The sequence below is a fragment of the Panulirus ornatus genome, chromosome 11, assembly GCF_036320965.1.
Source record: "Panulirus ornatus isolate Po-2019 chromosome 11, ASM3632096v1, whole genome shotgun sequence".
Taxonomy (NCBI): domain Eukaryota; kingdom Metazoa; phylum Arthropoda; class Malacostraca; order Decapoda; family Palinuridae; genus Panulirus; species Panulirus ornatus.
Window position 1 is genome coordinate 20,186,078 of NC_092234.1, and position 23,001 is coordinate 20,209,078.

General features: G+C 41.5%; 1 protein-coding gene across 3 annotated transcripts in view; it reads left to right on the plus strand.

Annotated features, from left to right (window-relative positions):
* LOC139751360 (phosphatidylinositol 4,5-bisphosphate 3-kinase catalytic subunit alpha isoform-like) overlaps positions 1 to 22,790 on the plus strand; it is a 230,685-nt gene extending 207,895 nt beyond the window's left edge. For all 3 annotated transcript variants that reach the window (XM_071666721.1, XM_071666722.1, XM_071666720.1), the window contains exons 18-20: positions 1,117 to 1,268; positions 6,608 to 6,713; positions 22,581 to 22,790. In XM_071666721.1, coding sequence (XP_071522822.1) covers positions 1,117 to 1,268; positions 6,608 to 6,713; positions 22,581 to 22,736 — 414 coding nt within the window. In that variant the 3' untranslated portion in view covers positions 22,737 to 22,790. The remainder of the gene's footprint in view (positions 1 to 1,116; positions 1,269 to 6,607; positions 6,714 to 22,580) is intronic.
* Positions 22,791 to 23,001: the final 211 nt, after the last annotated feature.

The following is a 23,001-nucleotide window of genomic DNA, read 5'->3' on the forward strand; positions in this document are numbered from 1 at the left end:
CTGGGAGCCTTGAAGAATGTTTGGAAGTCGAGAACACTATCTCGGAAAGCAAAAATGGGTATGTTTGAAGGAATAGTGGTTCCAACAATGTTATATGGTAGCGAGGTGTGGGCTATGGATAGAGTTGTGTGCAGGAGGGTGGATGTGCTGGAAATGAGATGCTTGAGGACAATATGTGGTGTGAGGTGGTTTGATCGAGTAAGTAATGTAAGGGTAAGAGAGATGTGTGGAAATAAAAAGAGTGTGGTTGAGAGAGCAGAAGAGGGTGTTTTGAAATGGTTTGGTCACATGGAGAGAATGAGTGAGGAAAGATTGACCAAGAGGATATGTGTGTCATAGGTGGAGGGAATGAGGAGAAGTGGGAGACCAAATTGGAGGTGGAAAGATGGAGTGAAAAAGATTTTGAGTTATCGGGGCCTGAACATGCAGGAGGGTGAAAGGCATGCAAGGAATAGGGTGAATTGGAACGATGTGGTATACCGGGGTCGACGTGCTGGCAATGGATTGAACCAGGGCATGTGAAGCATCTGGGGTAAACCATGGAAAGTTGTGTGGGGCCTGGATGTGGAAAGGGAGCTGTGGTTTCGGTGCATTATTACATGACAGCTAGAGAATGAGTGTGAACGAATGTGGCCTTTGTTGTCTTTTCCTAGCGGTACCTCGCACATGTGAGGGGGGAGGGGGTTGTTATTCCACGTGTGGTGAGGTGGCGATGGGAATAAATAAAGGCAGACAATATGAATTATGTACATGTGTATATATGTATATGTCTGTGTGTGTATGTATATGTATACATTGAGATGTATAGGTATGTATATTTTTGTGTGTGGATGTGTATGTATATACATGTGTATGTGGGTGGGTTGGGCCATTCTTTCGTCTGTTTCCTTGCGCTACCTCACTAACACGGGAGACAGCGACAAAGCAAAATGAAATATATAATAGATGTATCCTCTGTCTAGCATCTCTACTTTACCATTGGTCATGCCTCACATCTCCCATTTATCACACTCAAATACGCATCACCTCAGTTTTCAATCTTTTATTAGATAATATGTTATCATGATGTTATATACTGTTCTATGATGATCAGTGATTTTTGAATTTTCATTGCAGATTTTTCACATTGACTTTGGCCACTTCTTGGGAAACTTCAAAAAGAAGTTTGGCATCAACCGAGAGCGTGTGCCATTTGTTTTGACTCAAGATTTTCTGCGGGTGATTGCTGGAGGAGCAGAAAATGCTAAAGAAAGCCAGGAATTCCAGAGGTGAATTTCCTATAGCTCAGTAGTTTATTCTCATGAGTAGAATGATTGCATGCAGTACAGCAGCTTTTCATTTCCTACCCATGGCTAACTACATGATTTATTGGGTTATTTTCTAATGTATCCAGCAGACTTATTAATTACAGTAAAATTTAGTTCATTCACTGATTTGGAGAAGCTTCTGCAGCCATGTCCAGTTGGTGGGACCATTGGTCAAAGATTTTATGATGTGCACTTGTCTTTGTGGTATGAGTTGCATAGTAATTGTATTGGTAACTTCAGGGTGAAATGTGCAGCTTGGATGTGAGGGGTCTTGATATGTTGAAATGGTGTTCATGAGAGAGAGGGCATGTCCAGAATACAGATGTGAAAGTGTAACTTGTATGTAGAGAGAGTATAGTTTCAGAGGATATATGTTTAGTGGACTCACATTAGAGACTGTGTTTGGAGGGCATTTTCCTAATGCTTGTTTAGTCAATTATGTGTGTTTGTGTATTGCTACTATTTCATTTGTTAGGGGAGAGGGAATCTGTGAGTTTAAACTGATGAAAAGTGAGGCAGGGTTAAATCTTTTATTTCTACTCGGGGTGTTGGGCGTGGATTGGTTTGAATGAGAAGGATTGTTTCATAGAACCAAATGCAAAGCACATTGGAGCGAGATTGTATTATTAGTTTTGATTTATTATGCAGGTGTGGAATGCTAGTGGTGACTAGGCTGCTGATGAATGTTTTGAGTGTGTTGAACGTATTTTTATTCCAATATATATTGTATTTATATTTATTATACATAATCACAGTTTCCTGTGTCAGCGAGGTAGTGCCAAGAGACAGACGAAGGATGGCCCATCCACTTGTTTACACATATATACATAAATGCCCATATACACACATATACATACGTGTACATATCAGCATGTACATACATATGCATAAACACACACACACGTATAAGTATATACACATGTACATATTCATACTTGCTTGTCTACATTCATTCTGTCTCTACCCCATCCTGCAGGAAACAGCATTGCTACACCCTGCTTCAGGAAGGTAGCGCAAAAAAAAAAAAAAAAAAAAGCCACATTTATTCACACTCAGCCTCTAACTGTCTTGTGTAATGCACCAAAACTACAGCTCCCTACCCACATCCAAGCTCCACAGACCTTTCCATGGTTTACCCCAGATGCTTCACATGCCCTGGTTCAGTCCATTGTAAGCACATCAACCCCGGTATACTACATAGTTCCAGTTCACCCTGTTCCTTGCATGCCTATCACTCTCCTGTGTGTTTAGGCCCTGATCACTCAAAATCTTTTTCACTCCATCCTTCCAACTCCAATTTGGTCTCCTGCTTCTTGTTTCCTCCACCCCTGACACATATATCTTCTTTGTCAATTTTTCCTCACTCATTATCTCCATATGTCCAAACCATTTCAACACACCCTCCTCTGCTCTCTCCCACATTCTTTTTATTTCCACACATCTCTCTTACCCTTTCATTACTTACTTGATCAAACCACCTCACACCACATATTGCCCTCAAACATTTCATATCCAGCATGTCCATCCTCCTCTGTACAACCCTATCTATAGCCCATGCCTCACAACCACACAACATTGTTGGAACTACTGTTCCTTTAACATACCCATTTTTGCTCACTGAGATAACATTTTCTCCTTCCACACATTCTTCATCGCTCCTAGAACCTTCGCCCCCTCCCCCACCCTGTGACTCACTTCTGCTTCACTGGTTCCATCCACTGCTAGGTCTACTCCCAGATATCTTAAACACTTTACTTCCCATTTTTCTCCTCTCAAACTTACATCCCAGTTCACTTGTCCCTCAACCCTACTGAACCTAGTAACCTTGCTCTTGTTCACATTTACCCTCAACTTTCTCCTTGCACACACTTTTCCAAACTGAGTCACCAACTTCGTCAGCTTCTCACATGAATCAGCCACTAGAGCTGTATAACTGTAATAGTGATGAGGTGAATTTTATATAGGCAGTCATGTTTTGAATGTTTCAATGGAACAATCCAAATGAAGGGCTCTTTTTCACAGTCAGTTTCTTCATATATTGTACAGTCTAGGACTAAAGTCCTTGGAGCCACTGTGGTATGTTTTTCAACCCAAAGATGACACTTCTATCATTTCTTAGAGAGGGGTTGGAGTCAGGAATGGAACAGGGGTGCATGATGGGGAGAAGGAGAGTGGTTTGAGAGTTGGGGGTCATGTTCATTGTTTCAGGAGTCTGTGGTGACTGCTGCATGACCCTATAGCATGGAAAATTACTTCACAATTGGCATCCGAGAGAAGAATGCACATGTAATACGATATGCTACATTTGAAATCCCTGGGGATAGGGGAGAAAGAATACTTCCCCTATATTCCCTGCGTGTCGTAGAAGGCGACTAAAATGGAAGGGAGAGGGGGTTTGAAATCCTCCCCTCTCGTTTTTAGTTTTCCTAAGAAGGAACAGAGGAGGGGGCCTCAAAGTCTCAGTCCTCTGTTCTTAACGCTACCTCGCTAACGCAGGAAATGGCGAATAGTATGAAAAAAAAAAGCAACATTTGGAAAAAATGAGGGTGACATGTGCTGAGGATCTTGAGAGTAAGAGTGATATCCACTTAGCAAGATGTTGCCAACCCTCGGGTTGGTGATGTACCTGAACTACACTGTATTTTTATTTATTTTGTTTATGTTATGCATGAAAATTAAGTTGAGAAATCTCCCTTCCCCTATCCAATCACAAGCTGTGGTATATTGAAGTTCACCATCTAGCGATTCTGTCTTATCTGTATCTTTGACACCCGTTCCTTCCCACCAAGGGGTGGCACAGCAAAAGCGTCTCCACTTATCCCTGTCCTCACATATCTCTTGCATACACCATTCCACCCATTCTTTTAGCGATTCTCCCCTTTTCTTTTTCAGGAACAAATCCCAATGTGAATTTGGGAGCAGGCGTAGAATATTTTTTCGTCCTTTGTATGCATTTTACAGACATTAGCCAGTTATGTTTCTGTGATTGTTTCTTTTGTTCTTATTGTATCAAGGGGCTGAGGTTTCAACTCATTGTGATTGACAGCTAAAGGGTGGCCGTATCCAAAATAGGCCTTTGTTCATTTGTTCCTAATACTACCTTGCTGAGTTGAGAAAGGCAGTTTGGTATAAAAATCTGATTACTGAGTATTTTACTTCTGAGATTGTACTGCATTCCATTTCACTTGGAGGTTTAAAAAAGTTTTAAGTCTTTTCTCTCACAAACCTAGTATGTCCAATTTTTCCTTTTTAAAATTATTTGCTACTTCCATCCTCATACATTTATCTTTTATTCTTCTTACATCTGCTTACCTGTATGAACTTGCAACTCTCGTTAAAAGCAGATGCAGGCTCACCATTCATGTTTGCAGTCACATGCACCTCTTGTTGGAAGTATTTGTGGAGCTGGGTCTCCAGCAGGGGTGCCCAACTCCCTGTGGCAGACTTGCTACCTTGTTTATTTTGCATATGTATTATGCAAACTGGTAAAATGATTGGGAACATGAAACAAGAATATTGAAACTACCTGTTGAGCATATTGTTTGTGTTTTCTATATATTTGTAGTTTACCTGTTAGGCATAATGTAGGGATAATGTTGCATTTTTATACATTCTTAGCAGGTCAGATGTTTGTCTTAATTACTTGGAACATGAATAGATTTCCAGATGTTTTTAAAGATTTTTTCTTTGTCGTTTCATTTTTTGCTGGGGAGGGGGTTTATTCTGTAAAGGATGGGTTGCATAATGAATTAGGTTTCTCTTAGCAGAGGGTGAATGTGTTGGAAATGAAATGTGTGAGGACAATATGTGGTGTGAGGTGGTTTGATTGAGTAAGTAATGAAAGGATAAGAGATATGTGGTAATATGAAGAGTGTGGTCGAGAAAGGAGAAGATGGTGTCTTAAAATGGTTTGGACGTATGGAGAGAATGAGTTAGGAAAGGTTGACAAACAGGATATATATGTCAGAAGTAGAGGGAACAAGGAGAAGCAGATCAGATTGGAGATGGAGGGATGGAGTGAAAATGATTTTGAGCAATTAGGGCCTGAACATGAAGGAGGATGAAGGGCGTGCATGGAATCAAGTGCATTGGAACAATGTTGTGTATTGGGGTCAGTGTGCTGTCAGTGGAGTGAACTAGGGAATGTAGAATGTCTTGGGTAAAACTTGGAAAGAAGTGGGGCTTGGATGTGGATAGGGAACTGTGGTTTTGGTGCATAATACATATACATGTACATTTGCACCTATACATACATATTAACAGCCATCTACATATATACACTTGTACACAATCATACTCCCTTGCCTTCATCCATTCCCGGCTTCACCCTCTCCCACAGGAAACAGCATCACCACCCCCTGCATCAGCAAGGTAGTATCAGGAAAAGAGGCAAAAAAGGCCACATTGGTTCACACTCAGTCTCTAGCTGTCATGTGTAATGTACAGAAACCACAACTCCCTATCCTCATCCAGGCCTCACAGACCTTTCCATGGTTTACCAGATATTTCAATGCCCTGGTTCAGTCTGTTGATAGCATGTTGACCCCAGTATAGCACATCGTTCTAATTCACACTAATCCTTGCACACCTCTCACCCTCTTGCATGTTCAGGCCCCAATTGCTCAAAAATCACTTTCACTCCATCCTTCTACCTCCAGTTTGGTCTCCCACTTCTCCTTGTTCCCTCCACCTCTGACACATATATCCTTTTTGTCAGTCTTTCCTCACTCATTCTCTCCATGTGTCCAAACCATTTCAACACACCCTCTTCTGCTCTTTCAACCACACTCTTTATTACCACACCTCTCTCTCTCTCACCTTTTCATTATTTACAGGGTCAGACCTCCTCACACCACATATTGTCCACAAGCATTTCATTTTCAACACATCCACCCTCCTCCGTACAGTGCATGCCTTGCAATCATATAATATTGTTGGAACCTTTATTCCTTCAACATACCCATTTTTGTTCTGAGATAACATTTTCTACACATTCTTCATAGCTTTCAGAACCTTTGGCCCCTCCCCACCCTATAACTCACTTCCACTTTCATGGTTCCATTTGCTGCTAAGTCCACTCCCAGATATTTAAAACACTTCACTTCCTCTAATTTTTCCTCATTCAAACTTACATCCCAACTAACTGTGTCTTTCTTAGTCTGTTTCCTGGCACTAAATACCTTGCTAACATGGGAAACAGCAATCATGTATGAAAAAAAATGAGAGAAATAGACCCCTTCCTCCTTAGGTTTTGAAAATAATTCAGATTTTGAGACCTCCATTCTAACTCTTAATCTCAGATTTCAGGAACTGTGTGGTAAGGCATATTTGGCCTTGCGAAAGCACCATCGCCTCATCATCAGCCTTTTCACTCTGTTACTGTCTACCGGCATGTCAGAACTCCAGGTCAGTTTTGAGCAAGGAATGTTTCTGTGGCACCTTTTATTTTCAGAATCATTTCCTTTTCTTTGGGAAGTCCTTTTGTTTATGCTCCCACCTACTAATCACACCTTTCCTTCATGATTATTCCTCCATTTTCTACTTCTGAACTGTTCCTCTAGTTTTCCCTTCCATGACATTCCTCTAGTCATCTCTCTCAAGCCATTCCTTAAGTCTTTTTCTCCAGGTAGCCCATCCAATTTACTTACTACTCTGGTTACCCTTCCAGCTCCTTCTTCTAGGCTGTTTGTTTTTTACTTTGATGTTCGTAATGTTAGAAACTACTGTATTTTGTGTTATGTTACAGGAAAGTCTCTAGGCTATGTGTGAAAAGATGATTTCATTCATTAATTGTTTGCCATTTAACTTAGAAATGTTACCTAAATAATACAAGATTGCTGGATTTTACTGTCTTTTTTCTAAAGAACAAGTCCTACAGTGTGTAAATATTTGTATTTTAGAATAGTCTGCGTGCAGAATCACGGAAACCCTACCCTCCTTGTATTTTAACTTTCTAAAAGGGGAAACAGAAGGAGTCATGCGGGGAGTGCTCATCCTCCTCGAAGGCTCAGATTGGGGTGTCTAAATGTGTATAGATGTAACAAAGATGAGAAAAAAGGAGAGATAGGTAGTGGGTTTCAGGAAAGAAACCTGTATGTTTTGGCTCTGAGTGAAACAAAGCTCAAGGGTAAAGAGGAAGAGTGGTTTGGAAATGTCTTGGGGATAAAGTCGGGGGTTGGTGAGTGGACAAGAGCAAAGGAAGGAGTAGCACTTCCCCTGAAGCAGGAGTTGTAGGAGTATATGCTTGAGTGTAAGAAAGTAAACTCTAGATTGATATGGGTAGAATTGAAAGTGGATGGAGAGAGGTGATTATTGGTGGCTATGCACCTGGTCATTAGAAGAAAGATCATGAGAGGCAAGTGTTTTGGTAGCAGCTGAGTGAGTGTGTTAGCAGCTTTGATGCATGAGACCAGGTTAAAGTGTTGGCTTATTTAAATGCAAAGATGAGTAATGTGGCACTTGAGGGTATGATTGGTTTACATGGGGTGTTCAGTGTTTTAAATGGAAATGGTGAAGAGCTTGTAGATTTATTTGCTGAAAAAGGACTGGTGATTGAGAATACCTGGTTTGAAAAGAGAGATATACATAAGTATTCATATGTAAGTAGGAGAGATGGCCAGAGAGCATTATTGGATTATATGTTAATTGATAGGCGTGTGAAAGAGAAACTTTTGGATGTTAATGTGCTGAGAGGGGCAACTAGAGGGATGTCTGATCATTATCTTGTGGAGGCAGAGGTGAAGATTTGTAGAGATTTTCATAAAAGAAGAGAGAATGTTGGGGTGAAGAGAGTGGTGAGAGTATGTGAGCTTGGAAAGGAGACTTGTGTGAGGAAGTACCAGGAGAGATTAAGTGAAGAATGGCAAAAGGTGAGAGCAAAGGACATAAGGGGAGTGTGGGAGGAATGGGATGTATTTAGGGAAGCAGTGATGGCTTGCGCAAAAGATGCTTGTAGCATGAGAAGCATGGGAGGTGGGCAGATTAGAAAGGGTAGTAAGTGGTGGAATGAACAAGTAAGATTGTTAGTGAAAGGGAAGAGAAGAATTTGGATAATTTTTGCAGGGAAGTGGTGCAAATGACTGGGAGATATATAAAAGAAAGCGGCAGAAGGTCAAGAGAAAGGTGCAAGAGGTGAAAAAGAGGGGAAATGAGAGTTGGGATGAGAGAGTATCATTAGATTTTAGGGGGAACAAAAATATGTTTTGGAAAGAGATAAATAAAGTGCGTAAGACAAGGGAACAAATGGGAACTTCGGTGAATGGGGCAAATGGGGAGGTAATAACAAGTAGTGGTGATGTAAGGAGAAGGAGTGAGTATTTTGAAGGTTTGTTAAATGTGTTTGATGATAGAGTGGCAGATATAGAGTGTTTTGGTCAAGGTGGTGTGCGAAGTGAGGGGGTTAGGGAGAACGATTTGGTAAACAGAGAAAGAGGTAGTGAAAGCTTTCAGGAAGATGAAAGCCGGCAAGGCATCGGGTTTGGATGGTATTGCAGTGGAATTTATTAAAAAAAGGGAATGACTGTGTTGTTGACTGGTTGGTGAGGATATTCAGTGTATGTATGGTTCATGGTAAAGTGCCTTAGGATTGGCAAAATGCATGTATGGTAATATTGTACAAAGGCAAAGGGATAAAGGTGAGTGTTCAAATTACAGAGGTATAAGTTTTTTTAGTATTCCTGTGAAATTATATGGGAGGGTATTGATTGAGAGGGTCAGGGCATGTACAGAGCACCAGATTGGGGAGGAGCAGTGTGGTTTCAGAAGTGGTAGAGGATGTGTGGGTCAGGTGTTTGCTTTGAAGAATGTATGTGAGAAATACTTAGAAAAGCAGATGGATTTGCATGTAGCATTCATGGATGCGGAGAAGGCATATGATAGAGTTGATAGAGATGCTCTGTGGAAGGTATTAAGGGTATATGGTGTGGGAGGTAAGTTGCTAGAAGCAGTGAAAAGTTTTTATCGAGGATGTAAGGCATGTGTATGAGTAGGAAGAGAGGGAAGTGATTGGTTCCCAGTTAATGTCGGTTTGCAGCAGGGGTGTGTGATGTCTCCATGGTTGTTTAATTTGTTTATGGATGGGGTTGTTAGGGAGGTGAGTGCAAGAGTTTTGGAGAGAGGGGCAAGTATCCAGTGTGTTGTGGATGAGAGGCCTTGGGGAGTGAGTCACTTGTTCGCTGATGATACAGCGCTGGAGGCAGATTCAGATAAGAAACTGCAAAACTGGAGGAAGTAAAGTGTTTTAGATATCTGGGAGTGGATCTGGCAGCAGATGGAACCATCGAAGCGGAAGTGGATCATAGGGTGGGGGAGGGGGCGAAAATCCTGGGAGCCTTGAAGAATGTGTGGAAGTCGAGAACATTATCTCGGAAAGCAAAAATGGGTATGTTTGAAGGAATAGTGGTTCCAACAATGTTGTATGGTTGCAAGGCGTGGGCTATGGATAGAGTTGTGCGCAGGAGGATGGATGTGCTGGAAATGAGATGTTTGAGGACAATGTGTGGTGTGAGGTGGTTTGATCGAGTAAGTAACGTAAGGGTAAGAGAGATGTGTGGAAATAAAAAGAGCATGGTTGAGAGAGCAGAAGAGGGTGTTTTGAAATGGTTTGGGCACATGGAGAGAATGAGTGAGGAAAGATTGACCAAGAGGATATATGTGTCGGAGGTGGAGGGAACGAGGAGAAGTGGGAGACCAAATTGGAGGTGGAAAGATGGAGTGAAAAAGATTTTGTGTGATCGGGGCCTGAACATGCAGGAGGGTGAAAGGAGGGCAAGGAATAGAGTGAATTGGATCGATGTGGTATACCGGGGTTGACGTGCTGTCAGTGGATTGAATCAGGGCATGTGAAGCGTCTGGGGTAAACCATGGAAAGCTGTGTAGGTATGTATATTTGCGTGTGTGGACGTATGTATATACATGTGTATGGGGGTGGGTTGGGCCATTTCTTTCGTCTGTTTCCTTGCGCTACCTCGCAAATGCGGGAGACAGCGGCAAAAAAAAAAAAAAAAAAAAGGCTTGGACGCCATTTGGTAAACATGTGATTAACATGTTTACCAAATGGCGTTCTAGCTTCGTCTCTTTGATGTATATCAACTGACTTATATTTCTCTCTTGGATCTCCCCTGATGATGTGATTATTACATGAAAGTGCACTTGGGAACTTATCGTGTTTCATTTTCCCAGTGGATTCATAGGAGAAAGAATACTTCCCACACATTCCTCACGTGTCGTAGAAGGCGACTAAAGAGGACGGGAGCGGGGTGCTGGAAACCCTCCCCTCCTTGTACTCTAACTTTCTAAAAGGGGAAACAGAAGAAGGAGTCACACGGGGAGTGCTCATCCTCCTCAAAGGCTCAGATTGAGGTGTGTCAATGTGTATGGAAGTAGCCAAGATGAGAAAAAAAGGAGAGATAGGTACTATGTTTGAGGAAAGGAACCTGGATGTTTTGGCTCTGAGTGAAACGAAGCTCAAGGGTACAGGGGAGGAGTGGTTTGGGAATGTCTTGGGAGTAAAGTCAGGGGTTAGTGAGAGGACAAGAGCAAGGGAAGGAGTAGCACGACTCCTGAAACAGGAGTGGTGGGAGTATGTGATAGAGTGTAAGAAAGTAAACTCTAGATTGGTATGGGTAAAACTGAAAGTGGAAGGAGAGATGGGTGATTATTGGTGCATATGCACCTGGGCATGAGAAGAAAGATCATGAGAGGCAAGTGTTTTGAGAGCAGCTGAGTGTGTGTGTTAGTAGTTTTGATGCACAAGACCAGATTATAGGCATGGGTGATTTGAATGCAAAGGTGAGTAATGTGGCATTCGGTGCATTATTACAATCCCACCACCCACTACCCTTTCTAACCTGCCCACCTCCCACGCTTTTCATGCCACAAGCATCTTTTGCGCAAGCCATCACTGCTTCCCTAAATACATCCCATTCTTCCCACACTCCCTTTACCTCCTTTGTTCTCACCTTTTTCCATTCTGTACTTAGTCTCTCCTGGTACTTCCTCACACAAGTCTCCTTCCCAAGCTCACTTACTCTCACCACTCTCTTCACCCCAACATTCTCTCTTCTTTTCTGAAAACCCCTGGGGATAGGGGAGAAAGAATACTTCCCACGCATTCCTCACGTGTCGTAGAAGGCGACTAAAGGGGACAGGAGCAGGGCGGTTAGAAACCCTCCCCTTTTTGTATTTTAACTTTCTGAAAGGGGAAACAGAAGAAGGAGTCACGAGGGGAATGCTCATTCTCCTCGAAGGCTCAGATTGGGGTGTCTAAATGTGTGTGGATGTAACCAAGATGAGAAAAACGGAGAGACAGGTAGTATGTTTGAGGAAAGCAACCTCGATGTTTTGGCCCTATGTGAAATGAAGCTCAAGGGTAAAGGGGAAGAGTGGTTTGGGAATGTCTTGGGAGTAAAGTCAGGGGTTAGTGAGAGGACAAGAACAAGGGAAGGAGTAGCACTACTTCTGAAACAGGAGTGGTGGGAGTATGTGATAGAGTGTAAGAAAGTAAACTCTGGAATGATATGGGTAAATCTGAAAGTTGATGGAGAGAGATGGGTGATTATTGGTGCATATGCACCTGGGCATGAGAAGAAAGATCATGAGAGGCAAGTGTTTTGGGAGCAGCTGAATGAGTATGTTAGTGGTTTTGATGCACAAGACTGGGTTAAAGTGATGGGTGATTTGAATGCAAAGGTGATCAATGTGGCAGTTGTGGGAATAATTGGTGTACATGGGGTGTTCAGTGTTGTAAGTGGAAATGGTGAAGAGCTTGTAGATTTATGTGCTGAAAAAGGACTGGTGATTGGGAATACCTGGTTTAAAAAGAGAGATATACATAAGTATTATTGTATTTTTTTTTTATTTTGCTTTGTCGCTGTCTCCCGCGTTTGCGAGGTAGCGCAAGGAAACAGACGAAAGAAATGGCCCAACCCACCCACATACACAATGTATACACACACACACATCCACACACGCAAATATACATACCTATACATCTCAATGTACACATATATATACATACACAGACACATACATATATACCCATGCACACAATTCACACTGTCTGCCCCCATTCACTCCCATCGCCACCTCGCCACACATGGAATACCATCCCCCTCCTCCCCTCATGTGTGCGAGGTAGCACTAGGAAAAGACAACAAAGGCCACATTCGTTCACACTCAGTCTCTAGCTGCCACGCAATAATGCCTGAAACCACAGCTCCCTTTCCACGTCGAGGCCCCACACAACTTTCCATGGTTAACCCCAGACGCTTCACATGCCCTGATTTAATCCACTGACAGCACGTCAACCCCGGTATACCACATCGATCCAATTTACTCTATTCCTTGCCCTCCTTTCACCCTCCTGCATGTTCAGGCCCCGATCACACAAAATCTTTTTCACTCCATCTTTCCACCTCCAATTTGGTCTCCCACTTCTCCTCGTTCCCTCCACCTCCGACACATATATCCTCTTGGTCAATCTTTCCTCACTCATTCTCTCCATGTGCCCAAACCATTTCAAAACACCCTCTTCTGCTCTCTCAACCATGCTCTTTTTATTTCCACACATCTCTCTTACCCTTACGTTACTTACTCGATCAAACCACCTCACACCACACATTGTCCTCAAACATCTCATTTCCAGCACATCCATCCTCCTGCGCACAACTCTATCCATAGCCCATGCCTTGCAACCATACAACATTGTTGGAACCACTATTCCTTCAAACATACCCATTTTTGCTTTCCGAGATAATGTTCTCGACTTCCACACATTCTTCAAGGCTCCCAGGATTTTCGCCCCCTCCCCCACCCTATGATCCACTTCCGCTTCGATGGTTCCATCCGCTGCCAGATCCACTCCCAGATATCTAAAACACTTTACTTCCTCCAGTTTTGCTCCATTCAAACTTACCTCCCAATTGACTTGACCCTCAACCCTACTGTACCTAATAACCTTGCTCTTATTCACATTTACTCTTAACTTTCTTCTTTCACACACTTTACCAAACTCAGTCACCAGCTTCTGCAGTTTCTCACATGAATCAGCCACCAGCGCTGTATCATCAGCGAACAACAACTGACTCACTTCCCAAGCTCTCTCATCCCCAACAGACTTCATACTTGCCCCTCTTTCCAAAACTCTTGCATTCACCTCCCTAACAACCCCATCCATAAACAAATTAAACAACCATGGAGACATCACACACCCCTGCCACAAACCTACATTCACTGAGAACCAATTACTTTCCTCTCTTCCTACACATACACATGCCTTACATCCTCGATAAAAACTTTTCACTGCTTCTAACAACTTGCCTCCCACACCATATTTTCTTAATACCTTCCACAGAGCATCTCTATCAACTCTATCATATGCCTTCTTCAGATCCATAAATGCTACATACAAATCCATTTGCTTTTCTAAGTATTTCTCACATACATTCTTCAAAGCAAACACCTGATCCACACATCCTCTACCACTTCTGAAAACACACTGCTCTTCCCCAATCTGATGCTCTGTACATGCCTTCACCCTCTCAATCAATACCCTCCCATATAATTTACCAGGAATACTCAACATATTTATACCTCTGTAATTTGAGCACTCACTCTTATCCCCTTTGCCTTTGTACAATGGCACTATGCACGCATTCCGCCAATCCTCAGGCACCTCACCATGAGTCATACATACATTGAATAACCTTACCAACCAGTCAATAATAAAGTCACCCCCTTTTTTAATAAATTCCACTGCAATACCATCCAAACCTGCTGCCTTGCCGGCTTTCATCTTCCGCAAAGCTTTTACTACCTCTTCTCTGTTTACCAAATCATTTTCCCTAACCCTCTCACTTTGCACACCACCTCGACCAAAACACCTTATATCTGCCACTCTATCATCAAACACATTCAACAAACCTTCAAAATACTCACTCCATCTCCTTCTCACATCACCACTACTTGTTATCACCTCCCATTTGCGCCCTTCACTGAAGTTCCCATTTGCTCCCTTGTCTTACGCACTTTATTTACCTCCTTCCAGAACATCTTTTTATTCTCCCTAAAATTTAATGATACTCTCTCACCCCAACTCTCATTTGTCCTCTTTTTCACCTCTTGCACCTTTCTCTTGACCTCCTGTCTCTTTCTCTTATCCATCTCCCACTCAATTGCATTTTTTCCCTGCAAAAATTGTCCAAATGCCTCTCTCTTCACTTTCACTAATAATCTTACTTCTTCATCCCACCACTCACTACCCTTTCTAATCAACCCACCTCCCACTCTTCTCATGCCACAAGCATCTTTTGCGCAATCCATCACTGATTCCCTAAATACATCCCATTCCTCCCCCACTCCCCTTACTTCCATTGTTCTCACCTTTTTCCAATCTGTACTCAGTCTCTCCTGGTACTTCCTCACACAAGTCTCCTTCCCAAGCTCACTTACTCTCACCACCCTCTTTACCCCAACATTCACTCTTCTTTTCTGAAAACCCATACAAATCTTCACCTTAGCCTCCTCAAGATAATGATCAGACATCCTTCCAGTTGCACCTCTCAGCACATTAGCATCCAAAAGTCTCTCTTTCGTGCGCCTGTCAATTGACACGTATTCCAATAACGCTCTCTGGCCATCTCTCCTACTTACATACGTATACTTGTGTATACCTCACTTTTTAAACCAGGTATTCCCAATCACTAGTCCTTTTTCAGCACATAAATCCACAAGCTCTTCACCATTTCCATTTACAACACTGAACACCCCATGTATACCAATTATTCCCTCAAGCCATTTGTATATTATGTAAATAAATGGTAAGGGGAGTGGGGAGGAATGGGATGTATTTAGTGAAGCATGATGGCTTGCGCAAAAGATGCTTGTGGCATGAGAAGAGTGGGAGGTGGGTTGATTAGAAAGGGTAGTGAGTGGTGGGATGAAGAAGTAAGATTATTAGTGAAAGAGAAGAGAGAGGCATTTGGACGATTTTTGCAGGGAAAAAATGCAATTGAGTGGGAGATGTATAAAAGAAAGAGACAGGAGGTCAAGAGAAAGGTGCAAGAGGTGAAAAAGAGGGCAAATGAGAGTTGGGGTGAGAGAGTATCATTAAATTTTAGGGAGAATAAAAAGATGTTCTGGAAGGAGGTAAATAAAGTGCGTAAGACAAGGGAGCAAATGGGAACTTCAGTGAAGGGCGCAAATGGGGAGGTGATAACAAGTAGTGGTGATGTGAGAAGGAGATGGAGTGAGTATTTTGAAGGTTTGTTGAATGTGTTTGATGATAGAGTGGCAGATATAAGGTGTTTTGGTCGAGGTGGTGTGCAAAGTGAGAGGGTTAGGGAAAATGATTTGGTAAACAGAGAAGAGGTAGTAAAAGCTTTGCGGAAGATGAAAGCCGGCAAGGCAGCGGGTTTGGATGGTATTACAGTGGAATTTATTAAAAAAGGGTTGACTGTATTGTTGACTGGTTGGTAAGATTATTTAATGTATGTATGATTCATGGTGAGGTGCCTGAGGATTGGCGGAATGCTTGCATAGTGCCATTGTTCAAAGGCAAAGAGGATAAAAGTGAGTGCTCAAATTACAGAGGTATAAGTTTGTTGAGTATTCCTGGTAAATTATATGAGAGGGTATTGATTGAGAGGGTAAAGGCATGTACAGAGCATCAGATTGGGGAAGAGCAGTGTGGTTTCAGAAGTGGTAGAGGATGTGTGGATCAGGTGTTTGCTTTGAAGAATGTATGTGAGAAATACTTAGAAAAGCAAATGGATTTGTATGTAGCATTTATGGATCTGGGGAAGGCATATGATAGAGTTGATAGAGATGCTCTGTGGAAGGTATTATTAATATATGGTGTGGAAGGCAAGTTGTTAGAAACAGTGAAAAGTTTTTATCGAGGATGTAAGGCATGTGTACGTGTAGGAAGAGAGGAAAGTGATTGGTTCTCAGTGAATGTAGGTTTGCGGCAGGGGTGTGTGATGTCTCCATGGTTGTTTAATTTGTTTATGGATGGGGTTGTTAGGGAGGTGAATGCAAGAGTTTTGGAAAGAGGGGCAAGTATGCAGTCAGTTGTGGATGAGAGAGCTTGGGAAGTGAGTCAGTTGTTGTTTGCTGATGATACAGCACTGGTGGCTGATTCATGTGAGAAACTGTAGAAGCTGGTGACTGAGATTGGTAAAATGTGTGAAAGAAGAAAGTTAAGAGTAAATATGAATAAGAGCAAGGTTATTAGTTACAGTAGGGTTGAGGGTTATATCAATTAGGAGGTAAGTTTGAATGGAGAAAAACTGGAGGAAGTAAAGTGTTTTAGATATCTGGGAGTGGATCTGGCAGTGGATGGAACCATGGAAGCGGAAGTGAATCATAGGTTTGGGGGAGGGGGCGAAAATCCTGGGAGCATTGAAGAATGTTTGTAAGTCGAGAAGATTATCTTGGAAAGCAAAAATGGGTATGTTTGAAGGAATAGTGGTTCCAACAATGTTGTATGGTTGCGAGGCATGGGCTATGGATAGAGTTGTGCGCAGGAGGGTGGATGTGCTGGAAATAAGGTGTTTGAGGACAATATGTGTTGTGAGGTGGTTTGATTGAGTAAGCAATGTAAGGGTAAGAGAGATGTGTGGAAATAAAAAGAGTGTGATTGAGAGAGCAGAAGAGGGTGTTTTGAAATGGTTTGGTCACATGGAGAGAATGAGTGAGGAAAGATTGACAAAGAGGATATATGTGTCAGAGGTGGAGGGAACGAGGAGAAGTGGGAGACCAAATTTTAGGTGGAAAGATGGAGTGAAAAAGATTTTGTGTGATCGGGGCCTGAACATGCAGGAGGGTGAAAGGCGTTCAAGGAATAGAGTGAAGTGGAACGATGTGGTATACCGGGGTTGATGTGCTGTCAATGGATTGAACCAGGGCATGTGAAGCGTCTGGGGTAAAGCATGGAAAGTTGTGTGGGGCCTGGATGTGGAAAGGGAGCTGTGGTTTCAGTGCATTATTACATGACAGCTAGAGACTGAGTGTGAACGAATGTGGCCTTTGTTGTCTTTTCCTAGCGCTACCTCATACACATGAGGGGGGGAGGGGGTTGTTATTCCATGTGTGGCGAGGTGGCGATGGGAACGAAGAAAGGCAGACAGTATGAATTATGTACATGTGTATATATGTATATGTCTGTGTGTGTGTGTGTATATATATATGTGTACATTGAGATGTATAGGTATGTATATTTGCGTGTGTGGACGTGTATGTATATACATGTGTATGTGGGTGGGTTGGGCCATTGTTTTGTCTGTTTCCTTGCGCTGCCTCACTAACGCGGGAGACAGCGACAAAGCAAAATAAAACGAAAAAATTATAATTATATTATTATATATAATATCTCTGGAGATAGGGGAGAAAGAATACTTCTCATGTATTCCCTGCATATCGTAGAAGGCGACTAAAAGGGGAGAGAGCGGGGGGCTGGAAATCCTCCACTCTCATTTTTAATTTTCAACAAGAAGGAACAGAGATGGGGCCAAGTGAGGATTTCCCTCAAAGGTTTAGTCCTCTGTTCTTAATGCTGTCTCGCCGACATGGGAGGTGGCGAATAGTATGAAAAAAATATATGTTAAACTATGTATATTTGTATTGAAAAGCAACAGTGAAATCACACAGCCCTCCCTCACACCTACATGTATCCGAGAATGTTCACTCAGCTGTCCATCCACTCTTACACGTGCATTTGCTACTCTATAGTAGGCTTTCACACCATCCAACAATTGTCCACCTATACCATTTATCCTTAATGCATCCCATTATGTATTCCACTTGACTGTTTCATACACTTTCTCCAGATCCATAAAAGCTGCATACAACTTGTTACCTTTTGCTAGATACTTTTCCATGGTCATCTTTACTACAAAAATCTGATCCACACGTCCCCTACCTTTCCTAAAACCCCCTTGCTCTTCACTGATTCTGCATTCAGTCACTTCCATCACTTTCAGTTAACATTCTTGCATACACTTTTCCTGGTAAACTTAGACTTATTCCCCTATTATTGCTACATAAACCTTTAGCACCTTTTCTTTTGAATAAAGGAACGATAATAGCTTTCACCCAATTCTCAGGCACAACCTTGTTTTTGTGCTGAATTATATATAAGATGCATCTGCTCCCTCACACTTTCTCCTCCATACTTCAGTATTTCAGCCATAATCAAATCCACTCTAGGCACCTTTCCTACTTGCAGCCTCATTATTGTCCTTCTTACCTTCTTTTTTTTACTGGAGGCCCTTGCACTTGTATCCTAGGACTTCTTTCAATACTCCATACCCAAGCATTTAACAGCTGCTGCCTCTCCTCCCTCATTCATTAGGTCTTCAGAATACTCTTTCCATCTTCTTTTCACTTCCTCCTATTGATTCAGCAACTCCTCTTCCTTGCTTCTAACATCACTTCCAGTCTTACATCCACCTCTTTCCTCTAATTGATAAATCATTCCCTATATTAACAGTCCTATTGAAAAAAAAAGTGCTCCACCTCATTCAAGGTAAAACATTTGCCCTCAAGTTTGTAACTATTACTATGAATGAAATCAGATGAATCTATTCCTATTCAGATTATTAAATCGAAAGTATCAAAACCTTTGATAATTTGTAATCTCATATGAGGCTTTTGCAGTGTTCAGGAAGCTGACCACATCCACTGGTCAATACCACAGATTATAGTGTTGTGATTTTGTGTATGCATATATGCACAGAAAGTGCAGGGCAGTTGAGTAGCAAGTGCTTGGTGCCTTCTTTTACGTAATTGCATTGTGTGCATGGGGGTTTTGCGATAAGTTGAAACGGTGTTTGTAGTATTGGATGATGTCCAGAGCTTAAAGAGGATCACATGACTCATATTTGTCTAGGAAGTGTGGTTTCTGATGAGTGTATGCCTGGTGAGGTGGAGTTTAAGAACTATGTTAAGAGGTTGGTTGTTTAGTTCTTGTAAGGTTATTTCAATGTGTACATGGTTTGTCAGTTTTATATTTGTTGAAGGTGAGGGGATCTGTAAGTAGAGATTACTGAAGTGTGAGGCAGGGGTAAACTTTTATTTCTACTTAAGGATTGGTGGTTAGTTATTTAGTGGTTTGGGTGGGAATGGTTTAGTGTTGCTTCATAGAATTTGGTGCAAAGCATGTTGAAGTTGTCTTTTTGCAAAGATGTTGAATGTTTGTGGTTGCTAGTTAGCCAGTGATTGTTTTGAATACCCTATTTTATGTGGTTTGCAGTTTTATTTGCTTTTGATATGGTGGAAGACTAGGCAGGTGAGACATAGCTGATAGATTGTTTGTGAAAGACGTTGAGGGATTCTTTTTCATATCCAGATGTGGTGCCAGTTAGTGTTATGAGGGCATTTAGTTTGTGTGATCCTTTTGTGTTTATGTTATCGATGTGGCGAGTGAATGTCCTGTGCATTGTATGTGATGCCTGGAAGGTGTGAGCTGGAATTTTCTCTGTCTGGGGTTAAAAGAGTGATTGAAGACTTGTGGAGATGTAGGCATTCTGTTCTGGGTAAGCTGATTGAAGTCTTTTGTGGAGATGCAAGGCATTCTGTTCTGGGTAAGCCACTGTTCCAGTTGTGTAAAGTGGTGCTGCATGTTGAATGCTGCCAGAGTGGTCTTAGGCTGTTGTGATGTGAATGTGAGGTCATTTGTGTACTAAAGGATCTACATGTTAAGGTTGCCTGAGGTAATGGGAGGTCTTAAAGGGAGATAGAGGAAGAAATGCCCCTTAGGGAACTCCATTGCGGAGTTGAGTTTTAATGTTTTATAAGTGAAGCTGTTGTGAGTGACTCCAGCTTGGTGGCCACCTATGAAATTGGATATCCACTTTTTGTGATTGTTGAGGAAGGATATATCAAGTATTTTTTGTGGGAGGATGTGTCATGAGACAGATGCTATGTTGATGTCTATTGTCAGTAGTGCTGTGTGGGAGGAGGGGTTTTGGTTGGTTGACTCTATGAACAACAGGGATTCTTAACCTTTTTGTATGTATTTAGACCACTAAGAGAAACCTGATTTATCTGTGGAGCACCATCAGCATATATATATTGGGTCTGAAATCACAATTAAGAACAAATATATATACCACCCAAACCCTTACTAGAGAACTGGTGGTAAAATACATTTATTTATTTATTTTCACATTCATTTATAATTCTGTAGACCACTGGGAAATGGGCCATGAACTGCAAGTTAAGCCTTGATCTAGGACATGTTATGTGAGTTCATTGTATAGTATGGTGGTAGTGTTTGGGTCTGAAGCTATTCTGTGTGGGTGTGAGTAGCATGTTTTGCTTGATTCTGTTAATAAATTTTTTGCAGAGTTTGGATAGATGTGATAAATTGCGATAAGGAGAGAGGAAGTTTGGTGGTTTGAAGTAATTTTAGATTGATATTGGTAAGTGTCCAGATGTCGGGGATTTTGTTGTGTAACTAGGAGCAGTTGAAGATATTTGTAAGTGCTTGGATTGTGAGTGGGCCATGTTGTGTCATGCAAAAGTTTGATATGTCAGATCCTATAGCAGGAGAGTGCGTTAAGGTTATAATTGCATTGCTTGTATCACGAGGAGTGATAGGTGGGTGAGCAGTTGTTTCTGGATGGATTTTGTGTAGGTTTTTCATGCCTCCTATTTAGGGGTGAGGTTGGTTTGAACTGATTTTTGAGGAGTGTCTCTTGAGCATGTTTCTGTGTTTTTTAGGTGAAGGAATTTCCTTGGAGTTGGTTGAAGTGCTTCATGAGTTTTCTTTAATGTTTGCTTGAGTTGGTTGCTGTGGGTCTGAGATTGTGTTAAAGAAATGCCAATTTTTAGTTTGTCTTTCAGTGATAACGTTTGTTATTGTGGTGTTTAGAGTTTGGATTTGTAATCTGATTTCTATGGATTTTTTTTCTTTTTAAGGTGTGTAATGTGGGAGGGATTTCGATTGTTTTTTCTTTGTATTCTTTTGGTATGTGATTTTTGCAGGATCAGTTCATGAAGTGTGAGACTGCATGATCTGTTGATAGAAAATCATCTTAATTGAAGTTTTGGTGCTTGATTTATTTGTACTGAGTGCCAAGCTGCTTTTCTGTAGTATGTGTAAGTTTTGTTGATTGGGTGTAGTAGATCATTCAGGTTTATGGAAGGGTGTAGGTTGAATTCATGACTAAGCATATGTCATACTGGAGGTCCTTTCTTGCCTCAGTGAGGTAGTTTCGGAAATAGATGACTGAACATATGAGGAAAATTCATCACTTGTCTTCTCAAGTTCTTACTTTCAGAAAGTTAATGTAGAATGGAAGGATTTCCAGCCCCCTGGTACCTCCCATAGTAGCGTTCTGTCACACAGGAGATACATGGGTAGTATACTTTCTTCCTTATTGCTAGGGATAAAATCACTACACCTTTATCCATACCTTCAGCCATTGTTCAAAATGTAAAAGTAGGCACCTTAACTGGATTGCTATATGGCAAGAGAACCCAACTAAAAGAACACTTCGCGTACAGTTTGAAATAATTTAAGGTAAAAATTATGTGATATAGTAGTGAAAATTACCCCATGGAAAGTTTTGTTGCCTGGATGTGGAAAGGGAGCTGTGGTTTCATTGCATTACACATGACAGCTAGAGACTGAGTGTGAATGAATGTGGCCTTTGTTGTCTTTTCTTAGCGCTGCCTCACACGCACGTGGGGGGAGGTGGGGTGCCATTTCATGTGTGGTGGGGTGGCGATGGGAATTGATGAAGGCAGCAAGTATGAATATGTACATGTGTATACATTTATATGTATGTATATGTTGAAATGTATAGGTATGTATATGTATGTGTGTGGGCGTTTATGTATATGCATGTGTATGTGGGTGGGTTGGGTCATTCTTTCGTCTGTTTCCTTGCGCTACCTCGCTAACACGGGAGACAGCGACAATGTATAATTAGATGAAATAGTAGTGAAAATATTGAAAGAGAAGAAATGGTGTACAAGACTTTGCAGGGGTGGAGACCTAAGTTTTGTGAAATGTAAGTGAACCTGGAGACACCTTACAGTGGTGTGCTGTCAATTTCAGATGCCATTCTACTCTTTACAAATAATGTAAATCAAAGATAGAATTGTTTCTTGAGCCAGTAGGATTTGATGCTGGGAGTAAAGTATTGAAATGGTTGAGAAAGAGCAGTAGTTGATCTTTAATGGGATAGGTAGACATACAGGGTAATTCCTAGTAAGACAGTGTATAGTTTCATAAAGCCTGTGTATTATTGATTACCCAATTTTCAGACACCAGAGGATGTGACCTATCTACATAAGACCTTAGCTGTGGGGCTTTCAGAAGAGAAAGCTTTAGAATACTTCCAGAATCAGTTTTGTGAGGCATATGGAGGTGCATGGACAACAAAGCTTGACTGGTTCTTCCATTCAGTTAAACATAGGTAGAAGGTTAAGTGATTAGGTGTTTAGTAAAAGGTTACCATTTTAGTTGTTTGACAACTCTCTGACTGGAGAGGATATGGTATTAGCTTGTGACTGAAGATATATTTTGTTTGTAGTATTGCTCTTTGACTGATGACTTGTCTTGAGAAATTTACTCAAATGTATTTCTTCACTACTCCCATGTCTCAGACATAGCCATTATATGATGAAATTCCACTGAGAGTATAAACCAAAAATTTTATATTTAAGAAGAAACTTGAAGTAACTT